The sequence below is a fragment of the Diaphorina citri genome, unplaced genomic scaffold, assembly GCF_000475195.1.
Source record: "Diaphorina citri unplaced genomic scaffold, Diaci psyllid genome assembly version 1.1 scaffold1257, whole genome shotgun sequence".
Classification (NCBI taxonomy): domain Eukaryota; kingdom Metazoa; phylum Arthropoda; class Insecta; order Hemiptera; family Psyllidae; genus Diaphorina; species Diaphorina citri.
The window spans coordinates 352-21438 of NW_007378686.1; the positions used below are offsets into that span (position 1 = coordinate 352).

Consider the following 21087-nt stretch of genomic DNA (forward strand, 5'->3'; position numbering starts at 1 on the left):
TACTAGCTGAATTCCGTCGCTTCGCTCCGGAATCCCGCTAGTTCATCCCGAGGCATGGCCAAACTTGGGAGAAAGGATAAGGAAAAGGGAGGGAGAAAGAAAGAAATTGAAAAAAAAAGAGAGAAAGGAGGAAAAAGGACAGACTTCGAGGCAACAAAATAAACAGATTAAAATTTAAACGATTTTCTGTAGAAAAAAAAAGCGCGAGAAAGCCATTGAAAAAAAAAACTGATGCTATGAGAAAGAGGTAGGTAGGTACCTAAGTGGTGTCTGTCTATGTTTATAGGTATAGGTAGGTACCTAAGTGATATCTGCTTGTTTGTTTATGGGGGTAATGGAGCAGTTGCAATTGGGAAAATATTATTAATAAAACGTCGATTCCTACGTAAAAAGTTGTGAAAAATCCTGTGGCGCTCACAACAACACTCAACACAAAATATAATCTTACATAGAAAACGCAGGTTCTCGTTTCTCCACAATTTCCATCTCTGAACCTACATACCTACACTCAGGGGTGCTCCCAGGAGGGTTAGCTGGGCCCATTCGCCCCGGGTTTCTCAAGGCGGCCGGGAACTAGGGGCGAATAGGCCCGCATGGACGCCTCTACCCCCGAAAAAAAGTGGTTTAAAAAAGGAACACAGGTAGGTGACCAGACTGACCAGTGATAAAATTAAAAAGCGTAACTTTGGGGGGAAGTAGACTGCCCCGTAAAGGGACTTTCGGCCCTATTTCGGCAGGATGATGAAGGAAGGGAAGGTATTTCTAGTCTATTCTATTGTAAACTGTCTGCCAAATTTAGCTAAAACTAACTAGATCTAGTATAATTATATTCTTAAAAATAATAGTAATAAAAAAAGTATGATAATGCGAGGAGTAGCCTTTTGTTGGAGTTAGGCCCCCCGGGGCCCAATTAACCTGTAAAGGGCCCTGTTTACACTAACATACATGCTCGTACTTCCCCGTTGTGATTGCCAGATTGGCAATATTGCACCAATCACGAGAGAAATGATATAGGTAGGTCCTTTCTTGAACCAAAAAAAGTCCTACTTTTGGAGGAGGAAAGAAGAAGGAGGAGGAGGAGGAGAGGAAGTCGAAAATAGCACATAGGACTCAAAAAGAAGAAGAAGGAGGAGGAGGAGGAGGAGAAGAAGAAGAAGAAGAAGAAGAAGAAGAAGAAGAAATAGTTGTATTTTTTACAACTAGGTATTTTTTTTTTCTTCTCATAACTGTCTCCGTTTCTCTCTCTCTCCCTCCTTTTTGTTGTCTTTATCTCTAGTTCTTTCTCCCTTCTTTTACTCTATTCCTCACCATTTCCCTCTTTCTTTTTCTCCCTCCCTTAATTCTTTCCTTTTTTTTTTCGTCGTCTTGTCTTTCTTTCTATTTTCTGTCTCTCACACAATTTCTCTTACAACTCGTAAGAGAAATTCATATCCCCAGGAGACTCCCATATGAATTATCTTTTTCTTTCTCCTTCTCTCCCTCCCTCTTTTCTCTTCCCCTCCTCTCCTCCCTCGTCCTTTTCTTATATGTAGTTTCTTCAAGGAAAGAAATATAGTGAGAAAGAAACTTCTTAGTCCCCTCTCTCTCTTTTTTTTTTTTTTTTGTCCCTTGTCAAATTCTCAATAGAATTTAGTGTTTGTGTCCTCGCCCCCTCCCTCCCTCTCTCTCTCTCTCTCTCTCTTCCTTCCTTCCTTCCCATAAATTTCTTCGTATACTTCACTACGTGCTGTAAAAAATATAAATGAAAATGAAATATATAATAGGTAATATACTCGTAATTTCTACGCTATAGTGATCATAGAGGTTGGTACAGAAATAGCAAAGGTTGAGTGCGAGGGGAATCCACTCGTAAAATTTGTAGCCAAAACCAAATGTCAGCCCAAAGCAGTCACCCTAGTTTTAGGTTTAGGGCTGATTGAGAGGCTGACGAAAAACGTCGACCCCGTCTGCACACGGGAAAAGGCGAAGAAAAAAGAAGAACATCAAAGACTCGGTAAAATTGTGTAGCTCCATTGCATTGTTTAGAAAAGATTAAGATAAAAGTGGCATTTTTTTATATAAAGTTTTCTCAAGATTGAGCTCTTCCACTCCACCACTGATTAGGAGCAGTCTAATCTACAATCTACATTCTAATAATAATGAAAAAAATGAACTTGATATAATTTGATAAAAATATCTTACCGAGCAGCGTAATCGAACCCCCGACACTCAGACTGAGGCACCACACGATGAAGATTTTGATGCCCACCAATTTCTTGGTCGAATAGGTATGCCGGGTTTTGAGCGGGTTCCGTATGCCCAAATATCTGCCCAGCGATATACAACACATGTGCATGATGGAACAACTGCATGCCAGCACATCCGAGGTAAGGTATACATTACACCAGGATACACTGAGTGGCCAATAACCTGAAATTATAACCCAGTCACCCGATTGGGCTGCCGGCACTCTAGTTTTTTTCTTAGTGTACATGTGTTCTATTGATAGCTATACTATCGCCCCAATCCTGTATTGATACATGACTTTTATTTTCCTATAGTTAGAACAAGTTCATGTTTTTATTGGTTTTACTGTAATAAAGGTTCTAGAGGTCATGTCGATGGTAAGCTATCGGAAAATGTAGAATGTTTTTGCTTCCTGTCCCTGAAAAACTCAAAGGTCAACAAAACTTTTAAGAGAAAACCCCGTACAGAGAGGAAGACTCCTGTGGGTCCTGTGCTTCCCTAGCTTTCTTGGAGGAGCGTAAGGCCAGCCACTCACTATCAGGTAGACCTGACGACAGGTACACCTCATAGTGTGTATGTTCATCAGGTCCTTTTCAGACGGACCTGTCGGGTCTACCTGATAGTGTGTGCCCATCAGGTATCAGGTATACCTGACAGACAGACCTTTTCAGCCGTACCTGTCAGGTCTACCTGATAGTGTATGCCCATCAGGTATCAGTTAGACCTGACAGACAGACTTTTTCAGCCGTACCTGATGTCAGGTCTATCTGATTACCTGATAGTGAGTGGCTGGCTGGAGAAAAATGGCAAACAGCTCTGGAGTGAAGGTGATACAGACCAGGTGAAAGGATTGGAACCAAAAGTGTAGAAGGGAGGTACTAAAAAGGATCTACTCCCTCTTCTCCCTTTACTTTACGTCCTCTTTTATTCAAATCTGGGATTTTCCGGGAAATATGTAACATATTAAGACGTATGTTGCTCTTGCTCGTAGGTGCGTATTTACCTATCCATAAAAGACAAGATTTTGGAGCTTTTCTTTGCAAATAATAAAATAAAAAATATTACGCTGTTAGGTACCTAAGTACATTTATTTTATCTCTTAAATATATTCCCTCTCTCTCCCTCCTTCTCCTTCTCTTTTTCTCTCTCTCTCTCCGTCTTTCTTTTACGCTACCTCCGCGAATATTTACATAAATCTCTTCACAGATATGAGAGAGAGACATTGAGAAAGAGAGAGAGAGAGAGAGACATTGAGACAGAAAGAGAGAGATTTACATAAAAAGTGATTATAAATCGTACCTTGTCCCGCTGTGCTTTTTCTCCCTCCCTCTCTCTCTCTCTCTCTCTCTTTTCCTTTGTCTCTCTCTCTGATATATCTCTATCCTCTGGATGTATAAAAAATAATATTAAAATAAATAGAAAGTAAAAATAAATAAATAAAAGACATGGGGGAGAGGGAGGAGGATGAAGGAGAAGAAAGAGAGAAAGAGGAATGAAGGGGGAGAGGGAGAAGAAGAAGGTATGATGAGAAGGAGATAAAGAGGAGAAGTGGAATAAGGTGGGGGGGAAAATCATTCATAAAATATTGAGTACTTCAAGTTCTTTTGTAAACTTTGTATAACCTATACTCTATAGCAATCCCTGTTTCGTCCTCAGTTGCCTAACCAGATCCAGCACTTTCTCTACTGCCTATCGGTCACTGACCTTTCGATTTGTGTTGTACCTAATTTTCATATCAGAACTGCGTAAACGTAAAGGAACGAAAGAAATTGAAGGGAATGTTTTCAAGGGCAAAGGGACACTTAGGGAGATCTTTAATGGTTGCCACTTTTAGTTCCAATCCTTAAGGACCCCTTCCAAAGGCCAGATGAAGGGAATTTCCAAAGGACAAATGATCTTCAAAAGGATTTTTCAGGGACAAATTAATCTCAAGATTTCCTAAGTTCAAAGGGACGTTGATCTTTAGGGAGATCTTTAATTTTCCTTAGGGATCGCTCCCAAAGGGCAAAGGTGATTAAGGCTGTTGGAATGCTATATTATAGTGTCGAGTTTCCCGATATAGAGTTCAATAGAGTCCGGAACCCAGTCACCCGATTGGGCTGCCGGCACTCTAGTTTTTTTTCTTGGTGTACATGTGTTCTATTGATAGCTATACTATCCCCCCAATCCTGTATTTATACATGACTTTTATTTTCCTATAGTTAGAACAAGTTCATGTTTTTAATGGTTTTACTGTAATAAAGGTTCTAGAGGTCATGTCGATGGTAAGCTATCGGGGAATGTGTGTATGTTCATCAGGTCCTTTTCAGACGGACCTGTCGGGTCTACCTGATAGTGTGTGCCCATCAGGTATCAGGTAGACCTGACAGACAGACCTTTTCAGCCGTACCTGTCAGGTCTACCTGATAGCGTGTGCCCATCAGGTATCAGTTAGACCTGACAGATAGACCTGTTCAGCCGTACCTGTCAGGTCTATCTGATTACCTGATAGTGAGTGGCTGGTTGGAGAAAAATGGCAAACAGTTCTGGAGTGAAGGTGATGCAGACCAGGTGAAAGGATTGGAACCAAAAGTGTAGAAGGGAGGTACTAAAAAGGATCTACTCCCTCTTCTCCCTTTACTTTACGTCCTGATGTAAAGCCATTATTTCTTTTATTTCAGGTAGGAACAAGGAGGAGAGGGAGGAGGATGAAGGAGAAGAAAGAGAGAAAGAGGAATGAAAGGGGAGAGGGAGAAGAAGAAGAAGAAGGGATGAGAAGGAGATAAAGAGGAGAAGTGGGATGAAGGGGGAGAGGGAGAAGAAGAAGGTATGAGGAGGAGGAGATAAAGAGGAGAAGTGGGATGAAGGGGGAGAGGGAGGAGAAGAAGAAGAAGGTATGAGGAGGAGGAGATAAAGAGTACTTCAAGTTTAAAAATATTGAGTACTTCAAGTTCTTTTGTAAACTTTGTATAACCTATACTCTATAGTAATCCCTGTTTCGTCCTCAGTTGCCTAACCAGATCCAGCACTTTCTCTACTGCCTATCGGTCACTGACCTTTCGATTTGTGTTATACCTAATTTTCATATCAGAACTGCGTAAACGTAAAGGAACGAAAGAAATTGAAGGGAATTTTTTCAAGGGCAAAGGGACACTTAGGGAGATCTTTAATGGTTGCCACTTTTAGTTCCAATCCTTAAGGACCCCTTCCAAAGGCCAGACGAAGGGAATTTCCAAAGGGCAAATGATCTTCAAAAGGATTTCTCAGGGACAAATTAATGTCAAGATTTCCTAAGTTCAAAGGGACGTTGATCTTTAGGGAGATCTTTAATTTTCCTTAGGGATCGCTCCCAAAGGGCAAAGGATCGTTCAAGGGATTTCCCAAGGGCAAATGGACCCTTAAGGGCATCTCCCAAGGGCTAAGGGATGGAACAGGTGGAAGAAAATGTTTCCACTTCTGCCTGACGTAAATTGAATTTTGAATAAAAAAATTCCTTCTTTTTTTATCAAATAGCATTTTTTTTATTATTAATTTTCTATGATGAACTTTAACGCGTTTTTCCCTCTTCCTTTCCCTTTCTCTCATCAGGTATCTTCCTTAGATTTTTTTACTTTTTGTAGCTACCTTGCTCTTACTTTCTTTTTTATCTCTCTCTCTCTCTCTTCCCCTTCCTCTCACTCTCTCTCTCTACCCCCCTCCCTTTCTCCCTCCCTTTCTCTCTCTTTTATTCCCGTAAATTATGAAAGAAATGGAAAGAGAGGACATTTTTTTCTTTTTTTAACTTTTTTAATATTAAATTTTTCCGCATAGACTACTGGGAGAGTGAGAGAGAGAGATATGTAGATAGAGAGGGAGAGAGTGAGTTAGTGAATAAGAGAGAGAGGGAGTGTGTGAGTAGACTTTTCATTGTCCTCTGGAGGGGAGAAGATCGAAGAAATATCTGCTCATCAATTATCCTCAAGAGGTGATATTTCAACTGTTAAACCCGATACAATCTGTTGACTGATGTACTAAAGCTTCAAAAAATGCTGTAAAATGTCTCTCCATTTTGAAGTTCTCCCATTCTTCCCTGAGAACGAACCTGCAATTCGCACTCGATGTAGCCAAAGTCATAGGGCGCCTCCAGATTGATATTCCTAACGAGTATCTCCTCAACGCCCGTCAGATTGTGCAGTAGTACCAGTCTGGACAGAGGGTCCATGGTGTTGTTGGCATCACAAGTGGCGTTGCTGCAAGTGTACTTGACCTCGTTGGGGGATGAGGATTCCAGTTTAGCGTGGAACTGGTTCATCAGCAGGGGTTGGAGGTTGGGAGTCGCTATGGATTTGGGAGGGGGCGTCTGATCAGGATCTGGAGAGGTGATGCTAGTGGTGTCTGGGGTGACATCGGTTCCTGGTCCTAGAGTGGATGATTTGTTGGTGGAAGTTGATTGTTCGGTGCTGGACGACGACGTTTCTGTAGGATTGAAACATGTAATTTCTTTACAGTTTTTTTTGACGTTACTAAGTTACTATTGAAAATTTGTAATTCAACTTTTGTAATGAATCGTCGGTATACAATATGTACTCTATTTATCCTAATTAACCAACCTCAGTGGTGTAGTGGTTAGCACGGTGGACTTCGGATCTGGAGGTTGGTGGTTCGAGTCCAAGTCAAGTCATAAAATTTAGCGTAGTGCATTAAGCAGGGAACGACATTTGTGACAAAGCATTTATGCTTAACACAATTAAAATTCCTTCTATTTATCCTAATTATTAGCTTACACCAATACGTATATACCCCTTTCTAAAGGTATGTGTCTTACTGTCACTGAAAAAATTACCTCCATACCATTGATTGTTTCTCCCAGCCCATCTCCAGCATTGCCCGGCTCTTTGACATCTTGTATTCCATCAACTGCAGTGGCTGAGCTAGAATCTGTTGTGAGATCAGTTTGAGTAATTTTTGCTATCTTGGCATCACCTTTTTCATCAAGCACTCTTTCAGTCACATTGCTGTCGGTTCCTACTTTCGTTTCACTACCGATGTCTACCGACTTGTCATCAATTGGTGACACAGTTCTTTCATTTATACTGTGATTTTCCCTACTGCTTTCTCCTTTATCATTCGGAACACTCCCGTTTGTGTGTGCATTGGCATTTTCATTCCAGGCACTTCCAGTAGTATTATTGACATTGCTGTTCGCATCCAAATTGTCTCCGGGTTCAACTTTTCGGTTGCTATGTTCGACACAGTCGAGCTGATATTTGTACTCGTTGGTTTTGAGATCGTACGGTCTCTGTTCCAAATGACAGATGAGCGTTATCAAGATGTTGAATGTTTCCAATGAGGTTCGCAACATTTTTGATGATTTCGATATCAAAGATGTTGTTTGTTAATGCCTACTATTTACAAAAAGTTTTTTTCTTCTTTCTTTGTTAATTTTGATGTTGAAGTTGTTGTGTCTACTATATTTACAAAAGGTTGTACCTCTTTCTTTGTTAATTTTTGCCCTCTCTTTTTCCTTCTTTCTGTTTATTTCCCTCTTCCCCCTCTTCTCTCTCCTACTCCTCCTCCCTTTCCTTCCATTCTGTTTACTTTCCCTCACCCTATTCCTTTCCCTCCCTGTCCTTCTTTGTAATTAATTTCTCCCACTTCCCTGATTATTTTCCTCCCCACTCCCTCCCTCCTGTTCGCCTTTTTTCGTGGTCAATTTCCAATCAAAATTTTGCGCTTAATTTCACCCCCCCTCCCTCTAACTAGGCTTGCCAAATATCCAAAATGTCGATTCGGGACGCGAATCCGCGAACATAATTGCCAAATCCGCGAACATAATCGCAAATCCGCGACCATAATCGCCAAATCCGCGAACAAAATCGCCAAATCCGCGAACATAATCGCGAAATCCGCGAACGTAATCGCGAAATCCGCGAACATAATCGCAAAACCCGCGAACATAATCGCCAAATCCGCAAACATAATCGCGAAACCCGCGAACATAATCGCCAAATCCGCGAACATAAATCGCCAAATCCGCGAACAAAATCGCGAAATCCGCGAACAAAATCGCCAAATCCGCGAACGTAATCGCGAAATCCGCGAACATAATCGCGAAATGTGCCTTGGTTTTCCAGCCTTCTTCCAGGTCGTCTTCCGCTCTCACTTGGTGGTTCTCGTCTCCTAGTCTGAGGGGTGTATATCCTTGGTCTGCACATGTGATGCTTTTCAGTATGTTGCTATTCGATTTTATAAAATATTCTCTCATGTTCTTTTCTTGTCTTTTGCACAGGTTCAAGATGTTGATCAGTCCTCTGCCTCCATTCCTCCTTGGTAAGTATAGCCGTTCTACTGCTGAGTTCGGGTGTAAGCATCTGAATTTGTTTAGGAGCGTTCTTGTTAGTCTGTCCAGTTGGTTTAGATCAGTGTCCGACCATTTGATAACACCAAATGAATACGTCAAAATCGGCACCGCCCACATATTCACGGCTGATATCAGGTTTTTAGCAGATAGTTTGGTGTTTAATAGTTTCGTGACTCTCTTTTTATAGGCTGTAGTGAGGTCTCTCTTTATTTCTCCATGGTCGATCTTACTGTTTTGCTTGACTCCCAAATACTTGTATAGTTCTTCGGGTTCTAAGTCTTTAATTTCATGGAAATCTTCCTGGTCTGTGTTGTTCTGTACTCCCCTCTCTATTTGTATTTTACCACACTTGTCCAGGCCGAAGGCCATGTGAATATCATTGCTGAATCTTGCAGTGATGTCAAGTAGATGTTTCAATTGCGTTGGCGTTTCTGCAAAGAGCTTCAGATCATCCATGTACAGGAGGTGTGAGATTTTGGTGCTAGTATCCTGTATGTCTAGTCTGTATCCACTTGCTGAATCTTGCAGTGATGTCAAGTAGATGTTTCAATTGCGCTGGCGTTTCTGCAAAGAGCTTCAGATCATCCATGTACAGGAGGTGTGAGATTTTGGTGCTAGTATCCTGTATGTCTAGTCTGTATCCACTCTCTGATGCTTTTAGCAAGTGTGATAGCGGGTTAATGGCCAGGCAGAACCACAGTGGACTCAACGAGTCGCCTTGGTAAATGCCTCTGTTTATGTGTATATATCCAATACTTGTTGATTTCATCCATAGCGTTGTTCTCCATCTTTTCGTACAGTATGTTAGCAAGTGTATTATGTTTTGGTCTATTTTATACAGTTCTAGGACTCGTAAAAGCCAGCTGTGCGGCACAGAATCATACGCCTTGCTGTAATCGATGTAACAGATGTTTAAATTGCGTTTCTTTGTTGTAGCCTGCTTTAGAATGGTCGCATCTATCGTTAGCTGCTCTTTGCATCCCAGCGTCTTTCGAGTGCAGCCTTTTTGTTAACCTATATTTTTTCATGTGGTGGGGTGTGTGTGAAGGGTGTGGTGTGTAGTGTGGTGGGTGTATGTGGTTTGTGTATGTGGTGTGTGTGTGATGGGTGTGGTGTGTGTGTGTGGTGTGTGTGTAGATGATGTGTGTGGTGTTGAGCGATGCAAAGCTCGCGGGTATCCCGCTAGTAACTAATAAGACAATGGATTCTTTGTGGTACCTACAATACGCGTGTAAATGTGATCTTTATCTTGTTAAAAAAAAAAAAAAAAAAAAAAAAAAAAAAAAAATCGAGTGCAGCCTTTTTGTTCCGGTGCTAGAATTTCATTTGCATCGCAGTGTTTGTATATTTTCTCTGCTATTACTGAAGTCATAAGTTTGTAGAATACTGACAAGCAGGTGATAGGGCGATAATTTCGCGGTTCTTTAGGGTCATCCTTCTTGTAGATGAGGTACGTTTTTCCTAGCATCAGCCAGTCTGGGATGGATTCAGGATTTCTTAGAGCCTTGCTAAATACTCGCGCTAGTGGTCCATGAGCGGCTGTAAACTTCTTTACCCAAAAGTTTTGGACTTTATCAGCTCCTGGCGATTTCCAGTTAGATAGTTTGGCTGCTATTGTGGCTATTTCTTCTCTTGAAACTGTATTATCCTGCATACGTTCTACTCTTTGGAGGCCTTCGTTAACTTTTGGCAGCCATGTGTTCTGTTCATTCCAGTCTTTCTTGTTGGACCATATTCTTTCCCAGAAGGTCACAAACTCCTCTTCTTCAATCTGTCCCTCTCCACTTTCACTTGAGTTTTGGCTGAGCTTCTTGAAGAATTGTTTGGGATTCCGTGTGAAGTCTTTATTTTGCTCCTTTCGTTTCGTTAGCTCAGTGTATCTTCTTAGTCTAGCACTTTTTGCTTTGTAGGTTTGTCTGCTGAGCTTCTTGAAGAATTGTTTGGGGTTCCGTGTGAAGTCTTTATTTTGCTCCTTTCGTTTCGTTAGCTCAGTGTATCTTCTTAGTCTAGCACTTTTTGCTTTGTAGGTTTGTCTCACTGTATCTTTAAGTTCTACTAATTTCTCCTTTAGGTGATCGTCAGTTTCAGATATCTTGGCTTGTTTCATTATGTTCTTCATTTTTCTCTGCATCCTTGCACTTCTGTTCCCAGTCAGGTAGCTAGCTATGACGTCTGCCTTAGCTCGCAGTTCTCCTATCTGTTTCTTTATTCGCTTCATCCAAGGAGGTTCGGCGTCTTTGTTTCTATTCTCTCTTCTTCTCGCATTTCTTTCATGATACATTCTTTGTCCATTTGCTTCAAGGGTTGTTGCAGCTCCGATGTAGATCCCAAGTTGGAAATGTCAAATTTGACTTCTCTCTCAAAACGCCTTTCGGAATTTCATTATTATTTATTTATTTTATTACCTATTTCTTGCCAAAAAAGTTCATATTTTATTATCGTTTTACATATTTTATTCGTTTTATTTTTTAACCAACCTAGGTATCTTATTTTCCTAAGAAAAAATAAAAAAATAATATGGTACCTATACCTATCTATATTTGAAGGGATGGCTTTTTTTCTACCTCGCTCAGATAGATAGGTACCTAAGTATCCGGGTAGCGCGATGATAAATGACAATTTATGTGATACGTAGCGAAGCGAAGCCTATCTATGTATTTATCTATTTACTATCTATTTACTTATTATCTATGTATATGATATCTTATGTATTCTTGGAAAATATATGATTTTTTTCCCATATCCCTATGAACCATCCCTTTTCTACGTTTCTTCCCTCTCTTTCTATCTTTTTATTCGCTTCATCCAAGGAGGTTCGGCGTCTTTGTTTCTATTATCTCTTCTTCTCGCATTTCTTTCATGATACATTCTTTGTCCATTTGCTTCAAGGGTTGTTGCAGCTCCGATGTAGATCCCAAGTTGGACATGGCTCAAGTCTTCACTGTCTCCAAGGTATCTTTCCAGTATTTCATTTACATCTTGCACTTTCTTCATCGTGTCTCTCTTCATAATTAATTTAGGTAGCATTGGTCTATCGACAGGGTAACCACCTTCAAAGAATCTGAGGTTACTATAGAACTCTTTTTCCAGATTGCTCAGTTCTCTAGCTTCCTGGTTTGTTTCTGTATTCCCAGGTAATTGCCTGTCTTGATCTTCTTGTCTCATTCTGGTTTCTTGGGTATCTATGTTTGAGTCTTCGGAATCGCTGCTGATTTCCTCTTCATAATTAATTTAGGTAGCATTGGTCTATCGACAGGGTGACCACCTTCAAAGAATCTGAGGTTACTATAGAACTCTTTTTCCAGATTGCTCAGTTCTCTAGTTTCCTGGTTTGTTTCTGTGTTCCCAGGTAATTGCCTGTCTTGATCTTCTTGTCTCATTCTGGTTTCTTGGGTATCTATGTTTGAGTCTTCGGAATCGCTGCTAATTTGTATTTCTTGGATGTTAGGCGCTGTAGGTGTTTGTTGTATCGTTGGGTTTGTAGATTGTTCTCGTCTTATTTTTTCCCTTATCTCATCTAGCTCTATTTCGTTCAAGTATTTCTTCTTAATTATTGCACTCTTTCGATCTACTACATTTTGTTCAGTTAGGCTGAGTTCTGGAAATACATTGGTTCTGATGTCGTCATAAAACTTTGATCTCCATCCTGGAAGCGCGCGATTTTCAGCATTGTTGACGCGATAGAAGGACTCCATGATTTTAATGTTCATTTCTCTTGTCCATTTGATCCGTCTACCTTGCACTCGGACGGCACGACTAACTGTCTGCGTGTTCACGGGTGCAGTGGTACTCGATGTAGAGGCTTCGAGTTGTTCTTCCAGGTTGTTGTTGTTGTTGTTAAGTCCAAGGGCGTTTCCGGTTTGGTCGGGCTCTCTTAATGCACGGCGTCCCCGACCCTGACGTCGTACATTTGTAGTTTCCGAGGCGGGGCTATGGTTGTACTCCATTATTGTTGAATGGGTGTGTGGATAAGCTCCACGGGCAGGTCTCCGGTAACCTCTGTACAGCCGCCCATTCTGGGTCAGTCGCTGACCAGGGAGCCGCTCATTTTGAGGCAGACGCTTCTGGGTTTAACTTGTAGTGTTTGTAGCCGCTCCTCTGGAGACCGTCGCTACAAACGCCAGTTTGCCGCCCATTCTGGGTACAGACGCTTCCTGGTAGCGGGTTACCATTGCCCTGTTTGCCACTCCAGGTCTTGTGGAGTGTTGCCCGTCTCCCACGTGGCTTGAATCTCTTGCTCGGACGTAGGGTTGGACTTCTAGGAGACTTATTATTATTATTATTATTATTTCTGGGACGAAAACGGAAATTCGGGACAAAACGCCCCAAAATGAAAAACTGAACGGGACGCCGGGACACCCCCTGAAATTCGGGACTGTCCCGGCCCATTCGGGACGTTTGGCAAGCCTTTCATAGTTAACTTTGTACGCATAGGTGGAAACCCCTCACAAAACAACAATTCGTGAACAAAAATCATTTCCTCTCTCACAATGAAGAAATCGCTTAGCTTAGCTTAGAATCTTAGAAGATAGGTAAATACCAACAGGGCCGTATTTCGGGAGGGGGGGGTGAGGGGGGCCGGCCGCTCCCCTCAAGCTTCATTTTTCTCCTCTACTGTACGTCAGACTTCTAACCCATCCTAGTTCTCACCCTCCATTTTTTTTTTTTTCCTCAAAATTCTTGCCTGTTTGACAATGTGTTCAAGGGCCACGCAGTCATGTACTCTCAAAAACCTACATATGTTTGGAGCATAGTTGTTCTATGCTAGGTAGTTGTTTTTTCCCCATTTCTTCATGGAGCCAATATGTGTTATCATTATTACCCAAACAATAACCCCAATTTCGCCAAAGAAATTCGTAGTTTATTCGTAGAGTGCAGTTTATGAGTACCTGATCTTACTGGCAACTTTTCACCAATCGGTCACTTTCCTCGAAAGCTCACATAACCTACATACTGTACCTATTTATGTGTTTCTACGTACCTATGTACGTATGTCTGTACGTTATGTACTGCACATGTGCGCTATGTCTATGTACTTGCTGCGTGGGTGCCTTTACATCATTAATATTTGCCGTCGAAATTCCAACAAGCGTTTTTATATTTGGCCGTACTTGGTCGAAACGCTCTCTAGTCTCTACATTGAGAGGAATTTCATATTCCTTTGTCTTTTTCTCATTATATTTTTATATTTCGAAGAATGGATTCCTGGTATGTAGAAAAGAGAAAAAGGGTATGGAACGCTACAGGTGCTTGGAGAAGTTCTGCCTGAAAGAGAGTTATTTTTAGAAACATAAACTACAAAAGACAGAAATACCCGAGAATGTACGACACAAACGTCCTACGCTTTTGAGTTCTCCGACCTTGATGAAAATACTTCCAGATGAACTGCCGAAGACGCGAAAAAGGGGAGAAAGACGAGGAAGAACGCGAGTTAATAAGGAAAATTGAAAAAACGAAAATAAACCCAAAGCTGGATGAGAAACATCAAACTTTCCAAACACGCCTTATGTACCCGAAACCACAAGAGCTGTAAATCCTACATACCTACTTACAGACGGGGTCGGCCTTTCGTCAGCCTCTCAATCAGCCCTAACTAGGGTGATTGCTTTTTGCTGACATTTGGTTTTGGCTATAAATTTTCCGAGTGGATGTGCTCAACCTTTGCTATTTCTTTAGCAAGGGAAATTCAGGCTGATACCTATAATACCTACTCAATGTTTAAAGTCCCCCAGCCAGACAGCCTTAATGTAGGTAATAGAAAGTAAAAAATCTCTAAGTTCACTATGATGAATAAAGGACCGGAAATCCGCGAATGTACTCAACCTTTGCTATTTCTTTAGCAAGGGAAATTCAGGCGGATACCTATAATACCTACTTAATGTTTAAAGTCCCCCAGCCAGACAGCCTTAATGTAGGTAATAGAAAGTAAAAAATCTCTAAGTTCACTATGATGAATAAAGGACCGTGACAGCCTTAATGTAGGTAATAGAAAGTAAAAAATCTCTAAGTTCACTATGATGAATAAAGGACCGAAAAATCAATAGGGAGAGAGAGAGAGAGAGAGAGAGAAGGAAGAGGGAGAGAAAGAACTCTAAAAAAGAGAGAGAGATACTTTATCATTATTTTTTCTTTGTACACTTCCTTTTTTTTTCTCGATCTTCGTTCTCTCTCTCTCTCTCTCTCCCTCTCTCTCTTAAATAACAGCTATGGCCTCTTTTGTTCGATAATATGGTTATAGAGAGAGAGAATATAGAGAGAGAAAGGTATAGATAGGTAGGTATGTACGTACCTATAAAAAAAAAATGTACGCAGGTATTGTGTTTTTCCGAAACAGAGTCAAGTACAATAGGTGATACAGGTATTTTAGATTTTCCTAAATAATACTCGAGTACATATACTTACTTACTCGTCAGTAGATTACTGTTAACTCTTCCCTCAACCTCTTTCAGGTAATGGTAATAATAATAATAATCAATCAATCCTCTTAGGATTAGGACTCCATCTCCTTCTTCTCCTCTTCTTTCTCCTACTTTTTCTTCTCACTTTCCTTCGTCGTCGGTTCTAAATTTCTACATAATTATTATTATCATTATCACCCTTACGTGTTATATCAGTATGTGTGTTGTGTGTGTGTGGGAGTTCAAAGTGTATTATACCTAATATGTATAAGTATATTGTATTGTCATCTTTTATTAATTTAGCTTCTGCTCCATTTTCGTCACCTCCATCTTCCTTTCCGTTCATTCGCTTCTTTTTCTTATTATTTTCCTTTTATACATGAATATCCTCTCCCTTTGTCTCTCCTCCACTTTTCTTTTATCGAATTGTTCCTTTTTTTTCTCTCTTCATTTCATTATCATCATCATCACCGTCTTGTCTTTTCACGTTTCCATCTTCCTTTCCGTTCATTCGCTTCTTTTTCTTATTATTTTCCTTTTATACATGAATATCCTCTCCCTTCGTATCTCCTCCACTTTTCTTTTATCGAATTGTTCCTTTTTTTTCTCTCTTCATTTCATTATCATCATCATCACCGTCTTGTCTTTTCACGTCCTTTGTTGTCATCTCCATTCTGTCGCAAGTACCTATATCTTTCCATTTCTTTTTTCTCTTTCTTCTTCTTCTCTTTTTTTTTCTTCTTCTTCTTTTTCTTTGCTGTCTTTTTTTTCTCTGTTTCCTAACACAATTATCTTTTGTTTTCCAATTTATGTAAACATTTCCTTGTTTGTACGTTTTTTTTTCTTCTGCTGCTGCTCTCTTCATTTACTTTTCTGTTACTTTTTTGCCATCATCTTCTTTTTCGTTTTATTCTTCTTCTATGTTATCGTCTTGTTCTTCTTCCTCCTCCTCTTCTTGATCTTGTTCTTCTTCGTTATCGTCTTGTTCTTCTTCTCCTTCTGTTTCTTCTTCGTTTTCTTTTACTTTCTTTACGTTCTTTAATTACAGAGAGGTACCTAGTTGGAGCTGCTATAGTAGATATTGTGAATGGCAGACGCATTAGCATTAGCACTGTTCTTTTTTAATCAACTGTGTTTACCATTCACCTAGGTCAGGGATTCCCAAACTGTGGTCCGCGCGAGGGTTTCAAGAGGTCCACGAAGTGGTCCCAAAAGAAGAAAATTAATTCCATTATTCCAAGAAAATTAATTCAGGGCCAAAAAAGTTTGTTATTATTATTTTTACCCCTAAAAAAGGGGGGGAGGGGTGCTGAGTGGTCCGTGGGAAATCGTGACATACAAAAGTGGTCCGTGGCTTGAGCAAGTTTGGGAACCCCTGACCTAGGTATATCCGTAGTAGAAAAGACGTCAAGAATAATAATAACTAAAATTACAACAGGGCGTGATTATTGCTTAAGTCAATCTCTAGAACAGAGTGAATCAAGGGGGGGGGGACTATAATATAAACCTAACAGCAACAGCAAAGGGTAAGAAAACGAACAGGGACTAAAAATTATGAAATGGACAGGGGATAATAGAGAAGAGAGAGAAGAAGGAAGAAGAAGAAGGAAGAAGAAGAAGGAAGAAGAAGAATAAGAACAGCAACAAGAACAAGAAGAGAAATATTATACCATCGACCGACCGTTAGATAATAAGCAGAGAATAAATCAGAAGGAAAGAGAGAGAGAAAAGATAATAGGTCGGAGAGAGAGAGAGAGAGAGAGAGAGAGAGAGAGAGAGAGAGAGAGAGAGAGAGAGAAATAAATCCGCACATCCGTTGGCCTCATTTGTTCTCGACAAGACAGACAGAGAAATAACATGGCGATAAATGGAGGAGAGAGAAAATAAAGAGAGAGAGAGAGAGAGAGAGAGTTATAAATAGGGACAGAAAGAGAGGGAGAAAGAAGGAGGAAAGAGGGAGAGGGAGGGAAACAGGGAGAGAGAGGGAAAGAATAAACAACAAGAAATAACTATTATAAAATATCATGGTAAATAGAAGCACGTACTAACACCTCCTCTCTTCCTCTCTTCTTCCTCGTCCTACTTCTTTCCTTCTTTTCCTTCTCCTCCTCCTCTTCCTCCTCCTCCAAAAAATCCCGTTTTATTCTTGCAAGTATTTCCTAAGAATCCCAAAATTGAAACCCCTCCTCCTTCCTCTTCCTCCTTCTTTTCTTGTTCTTATTCTTCTTCTTGTTCTTGTTCTTTTTCTTCTTGTTGTTGTTCTTGTTCTTCTTCTTCTTCTTCTTCTTCTTCTTCTTCTTCTTCTTCTTCTTCTTGTTCTTGTTCTTCTTCTTCTCCTCCTTTTCTTCTCCTCTTCACCTACCTCTCTTTCATTCTCCTAATCCTTGTCTTGCTTTCCTAATCCTTGTCTTGCTTTCTCTCCTCCTCCTCCTCCTCCTCCTCCTCCTCCTCCTCCTCCTCTTCCTCTACATTCTCTTCCATCTCCTGTCTTTAAGAGAGAGAGAGAAAATAAAGAGAGAGAGATATAAAGAGGGACAGAAGAGAGGGAGAAAGAAGGAGGAAAGAGGGAGAGGGAGGGAAAGAGGGAGAGAGAGGGAAAGAATAAACAACAAGAAATAACTATTATAAAATATCATGGTAAATAGAAGCACGTACTAACACCTCCTCTCTTCCTCTCTCCTTCCTCTTCCTCTCTCCTTCCTCTTCTTACTTCTTTCCTTCTTTTCCTTCTCCTCCTCCTCCTCCTCCTCCAAAAAATCCCGTTTTATTCTTGCAAGTATTTCCTAAGAATCCCAAAATTGAAACTCTTCCACCTTCCTCTTCCTCCTTCTTTTCTTGTTCTTCTTCTTGTTCTTATTCTTCTTCTTGTTCTTGTTGTTGTTCTTCTTGTTCTTCTTCTTGTTGTTCTTCCTCTTCTTCTTCTTGTTCTTGTTCTTCTTGTTCTTGTTCTTGTTGTTCTTGTTCTTCTTCTTCTTCTTGTTCTTATTCTTGTTCTTGTTGTTCTTCTTCTTGTTGTTGTTCTTCCTCTTCTTCTTCTTGTTGTTCTTCTTCTCCTCTTCCTTTTCTTCTCCTCTTCATCTACCTCTATTTCATTCTCCGTCTTTTCCTAATCCTTGTCTTGCTTTCTCTCCTCCTCCTCTTCCTCTACATTCTCTTCCATCTCCTGTCTTTCCTTCCCTCTTCTTTGTTCGATTTCGTACACCCACTCACCGACAGGGTCGCTATTTAGGGGTCTACTCGAGGGGGCAGGGGGCACACCTAAAAATGCTTATTTATACTGCCCGACGACTAACCTCAGGGCCCCTATATGCCCTGGCCCCCACGCCACGGGGTTAGTGAGTGTGGGATATACCCCTGAGTACATGACCCCTTGGGGCCTGAAATCTGGCCTGATATTACTTCTATCTTATGTGACCCCCGGGGGACTAAGTAAGGTGACCCTGAGGGCCCCGAAATATGGCCTGACAATAGTATCTCCGACCCCCGGTGAACTAAGCTAGGTGACCCCCGGGGCCCTGAAATCTGGCCTGATATTAAACTTCCATCTTTGAAAAGAAATTCACCCCCATAAGTCATTCGTCGACAAATTATTAACACTTGAGTAATGGGAACAAATACAGAAACTAGCAGCACACACAACCCAACACACACACATAAGGATTGATTTCCTCATTTGTCGGATTATTTTCAGATTATTTTTCGAGTGTCGGATTATTTTTCGAGTGGCGGATTATTTTATTGGAAAGAAATGTCGGTTTTCAGACTTTTGCTTTTACTTTCTTTATCCTACGGGTAGGAACGGGTAATCAACTCATGACCGGGTTCACAAGGTGAGTTTAAATAAAATAAGAAAAAGAAGAGAATATAAAGAGGGAGAGAATTTTTTTTAAATTTGAAATTTACCAATCAGATCCAAAAGTTAAACTTGAACGGAGTTAAAACTCACTTTTTTTTTCTTTTTTTTTTTAAGAGGTTTGACCGAAAACTTTTTAGAACAACAGTTACAAGTCGTCTAGCAACCATAGATTGATTTCCTCATTTGTCGGATTATTTTCGGATTGGAGTGTCGGATTATTTTATTGGAAAGAAATGTCAGTTTTCAGACTTTTTTTCTACTTTCTTTATCCTATGGGTAGGAACGGGTAATCATGACCGGGTTCACAAGGTGAGTTTAAATAAAATAAGAAAAAGAAGAGAATATAAGGAGGAGGGAGAGAATTTTTCTTAAAATTTTGAAATTTACCAATCAGATCCAAAAGTTAAACTATCCACGATGACGCTACATGATGATGATGATGAAGAGGTTTGACAGAGGGAACTGTAACTGCTATGGTCTTATCGTCCCGAAATAATAAGAGAAAATGGAAGAGAAGGAGACAAAGAACAAGAGGATTAAGAGGAAGGAGAAGTAAGAGAAGAAGAACAACAGGAAGATGAGCAAACACAGGAAGAACAAGAAGAAGAAGAAGAAAGGAAGAGGCGAAGAGAAAAAAAAAGCAAAAGGAAGAAGAAGACGACTAAGAAGAAGGAGAAGGAGAAAAAGAAGAAGGAGGAGGAGAAGAAGAAGAAGGAGAGGAAGAAAAAGAAGGAGAAGAAGAAGAACAAGCTGGGTCCGTCCCTCCGGGAATTTTTTAGCCCGTAGTTTATTCGATCATGGTTAAAGAATACCTACCTTTGTACCTACCTCTTCTCCCTCCCTTTCTATCTCTCTCCCTCTCTCTCTCTCACTCTCTCCCTCTCTCTCTCTTCCCCTCTCTGATTTCCTATATTATTATTAATCTCTCTCTCTCAACCTCCCTTTCTCTCTCTCTCTCTCTTTCACTCTATCCTTCCCACTCTCTCTCTTCCTCTCCCTGATTTCCTATATTATTAATTATCTCTCTGTCTCTCTCTCCCAATCTCCCTCTCTTTTTCTCTCTCTCTCGCTCTTCCTGATTCCTCTATCTCCTAATCAACAGAAAAAGCTTAGAATATTCAAAGGGTGGGAGGGGGAGGGTTTGTATTTTCACTCCTATATTGATCACTCCCATGATGTGTTCCACCGTACCACAACCTCCGTGGGGGAGTGAGTATCACACTAGGCTTCCACACTGAAGGTACTGGGTTCGATTCCCAGCAGGGTAGAAATTTCCCGGTGCTGTGCTTGAATTACGGGATGCACGAACACCTCAGGCTCTTGAGAATAAGACTTATTAGTGAGTAACTCTTTTCAGGGCCATATTCAGGATTTTGTCAAGGGGAGGGGTCCAAATAGTGATTTTCGGAGTCTCGCCTACAGTAGAGGGGTAAAATGAAGCTCGAGGGGGGGCCTCTAAATACGGCCCTGGCTCCTTTAAATCAGTAGTGACCACAGTGGAGGTATTAACAGAGTAGGCTATTATTATATTGGTCGAAATTCTCAATTTTTCCTTACCTCGGCCATGATTGAACCCCCGCCTTTGCGGTCATCGAACCTTTTTACACACGTAAAGCCTAATAACGTCTAACGCATTGGAACTTAGAATCCTTAGATTATCTTATATGAATTTTATATAGAAATTGACCATTGTACAATGTACTTCAATGTATTTTATGTGCAAATAAAACATATTCTATTCTATGACAATCGAATAAGAGGACTTCGCCCAATAGATATAAGACCTATAGACTTCTTTTTTTTTTATAATAATAAATTTTATTTTTCAATAAGACAGAACATAATATTTACAATGAAGGAGAAGAGGGAGGGGGAAAATGGATTTAAGACAACATTTTAGGGTAAGTGTACCATTTATTCGCCCACTTAAAAAACGTACCATTTATTGGCCCACCTGCCCACATAGTATATTTTTCTAATTTTTTGTTTTTATGACTACAATTTTTGAATAGCACTGATTCGATAGCAGTCTTTAAGCCCTGTTCTTGAAATTGGATCTTGAAAAAGTTCGTCCAGTTCAGACTTATGTAGAGGGAAGAGGGAGATAGAGAGCGAGAGGCGAGGCAGAGACAGAGAGCAGTCTATTGGTTCTGGTCCTGAAGGTAAGATAATTTCTTTCACCTCTTTTTTCCTAAAAAAAAAGATAAGAATTTATTCCCATTACATGGTAAATAAGCGGGTGGATTTTTTGCATGGTACAATCAACCGGGTGTGACTGGTATGCCGGG

The 21087-nt window shown here is 40.5% G+C and overlaps 2 protein-coding genes across 2 annotated transcripts in view; one reads left to right on the forward strand and one right to left on the reverse strand.

Moving 5' to 3' along the window:
* Nucleotides 1-2181: 2181 nt before the first annotated feature.
* LOC103515006 (dopamine receptor 1-like) lies at nt 2182-7678 on the reverse strand (the record flags this gene model as incomplete). The annotated part of the gene is made up of 4 exons (XM_017446458.2): nt 7036-7678; nt 6287-6660; nt 5512-5623; nt 2182-2409 (listed from the first exon to the last, which is right to left on the reverse strand). Coding segments are annotated over exons 1-4 (1225 nt in total), but the record flags the coding sequence as incomplete, so codon positions are not given.
* Nucleotides 7679-19216: 11538 nt separating this feature from the next.
* Nucleotides 19217-21087, forward strand: part of LOC103515007 (26S proteasome non-ATPase regulatory subunit 1-like) — a 39583-nt gene continuing 37712 nt past the window's right edge. Inside the window, exon 1 of the mRNA XM_026827828.1 lies at nt 19217-19246. Within this exon, the coding sequence (XP_026683629.1) occupies nt 19217-19246 (30 nt within the window). The remainder of the gene's footprint in view (nt 19247-21087) is intronic.